At 35.7% G+C, this 7,107-nt stretch overlaps 1 protein-coding gene across 1 annotated transcript in view; it reads right to left on the bottom strand.

Annotated features, from left to right (window-relative positions):
- Positions 1-250: 250 nt before the first annotated feature.
- The window catches only part of LOC136826503 (carbohydrate sulfotransferase 1-like), a 235,066-nt gene continuing 228,209 nt past the window's right edge, over positions 251-7,107 (bottom strand). Inside the window, exons 5-6 of the mRNA XM_067083693.1 lie at positions 1,569-1,721; positions 251-494 (exon numbers count right to left, since the gene is read on the bottom strand). Of these exons, the coding sequence (XP_066939794.1) occupies positions 353-494; positions 1,569-1,721 (295 nt within the window). The 3' untranslated portion in view covers positions 251-352. The remainder of the gene's footprint in view (positions 495-1,568; positions 1,722-7,107) is intronic.

The following is a 7,107-nucleotide window of genomic DNA, read 5'->3' as shown; positions in this document are numbered from 1 at the left end:
GCCAGCCCTAGGAGAGCTGTCAATCAGCTCAGTGGTCTGGTAAAACTAAGGTATACTTAACTTTTATATATATATATATATATATATATATATATATATATATATATATATATATATATATATATATATATATATATATATATATATATATATATATATATATATATATATATATATATATATATATATATATATATATATATATATATATATATATCTCTGATCGAAGGCTAAACATATCATGGCGGGTAGTACAAGGAGCTACCATTAACATATCTTTAAAAATAAGTTATAACTCTCCACGGTGGACATGGTAATCCTCTTCCTCTTGGAATTTGCACATGATAATAGCTTATGTTGGAGGAAGCGCTGTGTATCCTATGGCTTTCATAATACTGCTGCAGATATTCTCAATAAATTCAATTTCTCTGTTGTCCAGCTTCTGTTTCCAGAGATCGTGCCGAAAGTCCGATTTACGGAAAGTGTTGAAATACCTGGTGAAGAGAGACAAGAACCTTTCAGAATTCTTCTTTAAGGACCTCTTCATCTTTCATAAAACGCATTTGCGCTTTGTTGGTGAGTGATAAGAATGATGACAATTCACCCCTGATGTATAAGGCGACAGACAGTCCATCTATTTATTTGCAGCGTATCTAGTGAAGGTTTAACTTTTTTTTTTTTTACTATGGTGCCGCTTATATACATTTAGATAACAGAAATTAAATCCTTATTAAATGGACAATACAGGTGGAATAATGTATATAAATTATTTGCAATTCAAAATACCATGCTTAGCGGGAGACAGGGCACAGGCTTTGTTATTCAAAGTAAAATGGTGGATGTGGACCTGATTTTTTAAGTCAGTTTTGAAATATATTTCCAGACATTGTGTTTGAATATATTGTTAGTTGTAATTGGATCTTATTTCTTTTACAACTTTTTTTCTTTAAAATATACTTAAAAATAAAACAAAAGATTACTTTGACTACGGATATCTTCAATTTGTCCCTCTTCATTAATAGAAACATTTCTTCCGCCTTAGATTAAACTCGGCAACGTTAAATAAGAGCTAATATAGTGAAAATAAATTTTAAAAAATAACTAGATAATATAAGAGTGAAAGCGAAGAAATACTATTTTTATATTCTGGTTTTAGCAAAAGAGAATATAACTTTAATTATACTTAGTATAAATATTAAAATACAAAAGGAACTAAAAAAAAATCGCCGTGTATTTCCGTCAAGGTGCCTCTTCCCTTTTTGATTGATTTTTGTTTTATTTCTCCGTTTGGAAGAACACTCATCAGTTTTGAGCCTATATTGATAAGGATATTATCAGAAAGCTTCAGGAGATCAGAGTAAACAACATCCATCGACTTGCGCTCTAGCGTTCTGTCGGCTGGGTAACACAAATGTCTCCACAGGCCTCTTCAACCAATCCACATCCACATTTTCATTTATGGGCTGCTACAGGAGCAAGATACTGTTATATGTCAAGGTATAATCTAGCAACAACAAAAACAACAGCAAAAATAAGCAGAACACACGGCTTTGCACTAACTTACTCACCCTGGTCTCCTTTCTTGATTTTCACCTGTTCCAGTATGGCTCTCGAGGTACTCCATGACGCCCTTGCTGAAGGTCATCCCCAGAAGGGCGAAGATTCTCTTGGACTCCTCAACTGGCTTATCGACTAAATCTTCATATCGAACTCTGAGGTATCTAGAGGGAAAATATTAAGGTTATATTTCTTCCAATTTTACGGTAACTGTCCACGGGTCTGAATGCTTGAAGACGAAGTCCTTTCAATGAACGCCGTTCGTTTTGTGAAAGTGACTGAGTAGATCAGACTATAGAAAATCTAATGTGAATAAGGGATTGAAGGAAAAGTTAAGTATACCTTAGTTTAACCAGACTACTGAGCTGATTAACAGCTCTCCTAGGGCTGGCCCGAAGGATTAGACTTATTTTACGTGGCTAAGAACCAACTGGTTACCTAGCAACGGGACCTACAGCTTATTGTGGAATCCGAACCACATTATAACGAGAAACGAATTTCTATCACCAGAAATAAATTCCGCTTATTCTTCATTGGCCGCTCGGAGATTCGAACTCGCGGCCAGCAGAGTGCTAGCTGAGAACGGAACCCTCTCGCCCAACGAAGAACTAGGCATTGAAGGAATAGTTATGCATCTCGCAGGTATCAAATCTTTCCACGTAAAGCACACAAGGTCATGCATGATAACGAAAATAATTTATGACTGCCCGGGCCAGTCAAACAGGCTTCAGCTTACGCATCAGCTCCTACCACTGCTAAATATTTCAGTCTTTACTACAAAATTAAGAAGCCGTTTGTATTCCATAGGCTTACACTTACATCTCGTGTCCTTTTCAGACACCTCTCTCCACCCTGTCTATCTATCAAATTATTAAACAACCATTAAAACATAACAAACTTTTGTCCCATGCCTCACTTTTATACTGTATCTTACACTCTGCCGTCAACATTGTTGTATTCTTAAACAAACTTTGCTCTTATTACGTAAACGTTTAATTGGTCTTTATGGATAGCCATCTAAACGAGACATCCTCATCCCTCTACACCAAATCTTTAGTACTGCTATCATAATCATTCTTTAGGTCGATGAATGTCCCACGGAGTTTTTTTGCTTTGCTTTCAAACATCTCACGCAACTGCTTTGTGAGAAAAAACTTCACAGCTCCTTTCCTATAAGTCCCTATCATGCTTCGCTTTCAGTATACAACTCATGTTATATTTCTATAATCTGTATAATCACCCGTAGTACATTCCCCTTAAAAAGAGGAATAATTGTTCCTCTAACGCATTCCTCTGGAGGCTTTTACTCATTCAGAGTTACTTTAAGAATTGTTCAGCTTCTGTATTACACTGTTACCACGCCGAAGCATCTCTTTTGTAAATACCTTCAACTCCTGGTGCCTTTCCATTTTTTCCATCGTTGAACTGACCTCCACAGACAAACAATCCCTTCTATTATCATTCTAAATTTTAAAGTCAGTCTTCCAGCTCCTCCATCATTCAGATTTGCTTGTTTTCCCAAATCCATTTGCTCATCGACTATTTTCCCTTTTCTATTTCCCTCAAGTACAACACGCCTTCTGTCCTAAAGTTGCACTTTAAACAATCTCCTTTCCTTATTCAATAAACCTGACATGCCATTAGCTCACCAAGTGCTTTATATTTATTATTTCTTCTCGCTTGCCCGCAACTACAAAGCCTTCTGTTGATCCAATTAGCCCATTCTTATATTCTGCAAGTTCCCGATAAGCGCCTTATTCCGTTATATCTTTAATTCTAGACCGTTTTTATTCATTTCTTCCCTGTACACTATATTCACTGTATTTACCTGTACTGCATTCGTAGCCTCTTACGGGACCATCTTCTTCATAAAGAACCTATTTTTTTTTCCTTAAATTTCCAGTTATTCCTTCAGTTACCTTCACACCCATCAGCTTTTTCTTCCTTCTACTTTGTTCTTGAAAACACACTAATAAACTCTTTCCCTTACCACTTTCTGTTCCCCATATATGCTCATGAATACTCACCTTTTGAAACCGCACACTCCCAGCAGAAGCCTCCGTAAGACTGTTTCCATCATCTTCAGTATGCCCATCTGCGCCATATCTTTCTGTTACCTACTTTTGTATTAAAACTGTCCAGTAAGGTCATCCCTCCTAAATTTTCATGTCCAGGTAGGCACAGATTTAGGCTTTCCCATGTGTGTGTGTGTGTCCGTTCCTTTTAATGTCAAGCATATACTAGTTAAAAACAATTACGTATGTATAAACGTAATGGTACATAACATGTATAACTGTCAGTTTAGAGAAATCTGCTGTTAACTAAAAAACTGGTAGGCCTTAGGTGAGAATGTAAGGCCAGAACATCATGGATGGAGAGAAAAAATTTAGCGGGATTTACTTAGAAAAAATGCTGCTCATCTGCGCTTGATTCAATCAAATCTCCGGAGAGAGAGAGAGAGAGAGAGAGAGAGAGAGAGAGAGAGAGAGATAATCGATGGCTGAAAGTCGAGTACGTGTCGCTTCTTTCATCACATGAAAAAATCAGTGAACCGTAGCAGATATCAGTATCTTCGGCGGCAGTAGTGGATGCAATAAATGGATTGAAGGTAGTTAAATTAATTCTCATTTTTGTCTGCTTGTTGCTGGCTCATAATACTGGGCTTTTAGAAAGGAAGCTAAAAAAAAAAAGTTTAAAAGTTTTCGAGATGGAATACATATCCTGAAACTATTCACTGTCCGAAAACGTTTCAAATAAATGTTATATTCATCGCAGAGGCGTATATTCCTTTAGGCACCCTTTCCTCGCGTGAGAAGAGACAACTGTTCCTTTACTGGAACTGGACATCCAGTGTAGTCGATTTTTTTTTCACGTCGAAACTGAGCGGAAAAGAGAAGGCTGTGATAAAAAATGTAATCTCTGAGCGTGTTGGAGAAGTTGAAAATATAAATATACGCTGACTAGATGCAAAGTGATGAAGGGATTGAAGCTTTAGCAAGTAATTAAGATTATAAAGAAAAAACAGAAAAAAATAATAGAAAATACGCTGATACAAAGAGATGAAGTAATTTAAGCCTTAAAAACTGTAGCTAAAAATACAAAGAAAAACAGAGAGCAGCGAGAATAGGAATAAAGTCTATCCTTATTAAAAACAGGGAAATGAAATAGTTAAAACCCCACAAGCAATGGCAGAAGTTCAAGGAATGGGAAACAAAAACAATTGTTTAAAGTTGCCAGATAACGAGTCACTTTCTGGTTCAAAAATTCAGACGGACAATCCTCGTTAGTGTGAAATAGCACTGGGCATAAACGTTGGCTTTTCCTGCTGATAATGAGCTGAAATATGCAAGTGGGTAACCCTGGCACAAAAGACCGAGAATTCTATGAATTCTAATCGTGGAAGGCGCTGGGAATTGGATTCTTGTCGAATTTCATTACTTTCAGCACTTAATGGTAAAAATTTTAAGTGTTTTCACACCTTTTTTTTTTCTATCATCCACAATACCTCTTAGAATACTGCGAATCGGGGTCTTTTCGGCTTTATCTAATAAATTTCAATTTCATAAAATAGAGAAGGCTAATGCCGATAATATATAAAAGGAATATGTATGTATATATACTGTGTATATATATATATATATATATATATATATATATATATATATATATTATATATATATATATATATATATATATATATATATATATATATATATATATATATATATATATATATATATATATATGTATGTATGTATGTATGTATGTATGTATGTATGTATGTATGTATGTATGTATGTATGTATGGAAAGTGCTACAGAAGTAAGATTAATAGAGACGGGGATCATGGAGAGAACGATTTACAGAGCTATTTATGGTCATTAATTCTGGTAATGGCCAATAAGATGAGAGGGGACAGACGTGAGACTGTCATTTGCATTATGTATTAATAATAAGGAAATGATATAAAAGCAGAATATTAATGAGGCTATATTTTAACTCATTTTAACAAAATAAAGTTAGTTGTAATGTTTCAGTGCAGATGGAATGGAATGGAATGGAATACAAACTTTAGGCCAAAGGCAAAGTAGTGGGACTTATGAGGTTATTCAGAGTTGAAAGGAATATTGAGAATAAGAGGGGTTTAAAGGTGTAACAAGAGGAAAGCCGCACAGTTGCACTGTTAAACAAAGAAAGAGAATATGAGCGGAGGCATAGTAAAAGGAATGAGAGGGGTTGCAGCCAGGGGCAGAAAGAACGCTGCAAAGAACCTTAAATAACGCCTACAGTGCACTGTGTGAGGTGCACTGCTGGCAGTAACCCCTTAAGGTGTCATTTTAGATGAATAGCAACTGCACCAAACGGTAGCGGTATACATATGTCAGACCGGGAAATGAAAGAAGCATCTGTCGAAACTGACATTAATTTTATGGAGAGTAACTTGGACCAAATCTCTGCCGATACTTCCCACAACACAAACGCAAATACAAACACACATACACGCACACTTTGGAAATCAACTAGCAAACACACCACTTCCATCAACTAGCAAACACACCACTTCCAAAGAATAGCCTTGCTGTAGGAGGTATTAGAGCACTCATCTTGAATGCTTTAATCGTTGTTTGACTGTACAACAGTATGAGGCTAAGTCTATTGTTCATAAGTCAAATGGAACGCATAATATCTCTTATTCACATTTTCAGAATGCAAACGAGCAAAATCGTCGAACAAGAAATAAAGACTTGTAAAATGTCAAATAATTCCTAAGTTTGACCTCTTAAAAGGCTACTCTCTACTTCTGCAAACTTCTTTATACTTCAAGCTTTTTTCTGAGGCGATGAAGGCACAAACGAAGGCAAAAAGTATTGTGAGCATTGAGGAATGAGGGACCTTGACTTGCCATAGTGCTGATGAAAATTGCACGCAGATTCTAGAGAATAAAGTGGCGATATTTACGGATAGGACGCCAAGAGTCAACCTTTCAGTAAAGCATACGTAAATAAGAGTTTGGATTATGTGCATAAGTATCATCTATATATATATATATATATATATATATATATATATATATATATATATATATATATATATATATATGTATATGTATATGTATATGTATATGTATATATATACTTATTGCAGCCTTGTACCCTGCATTTACTTGAAAAAACGGAAATTGTACAGAATCCTGCCTCTTAGGCTTTGAATGTGCGTGGTTTTGGTGCAAATAGGAGGATATGCATGTTAACTAATTTGTTTAAGGAGGAGCTGGATGTTTTTGCCTGAGTGAGTCAAAGGTGAAAGGGCAATGTGTGAAGGAATGGGATGGACGAAGGTTGACCGCGTTTGAGGTACCTGAAAGGTGCAAAGTTAAGGAGGGTATGATGTCTGTGTTTTCGGGTAGACCTCATATGGTTGTAAAAGTACAAATGAACATGACAGGAGTAGAAATTATAATATTGATTTTGTATGGACCAGAATTTGAGAAAAAAATAGGAAAGGAAGAGAGACTTTTTGAGAGAGTTTGAATCTGCGCTATGCTGAGTT

Source organism: Macrobrachium rosenbergii, chromosome 41, assembly GCF_040412425.1.
Source record: "Macrobrachium rosenbergii isolate ZJJX-2024 chromosome 41, ASM4041242v1, whole genome shotgun sequence".
Lineage (NCBI taxonomy): Eukaryota > Metazoa > Arthropoda > Malacostraca > Decapoda > Palaemonidae > Macrobrachium > Macrobrachium rosenbergii.
This window is presented reverse-complemented; position numbering and strand designations above follow the sequence as displayed.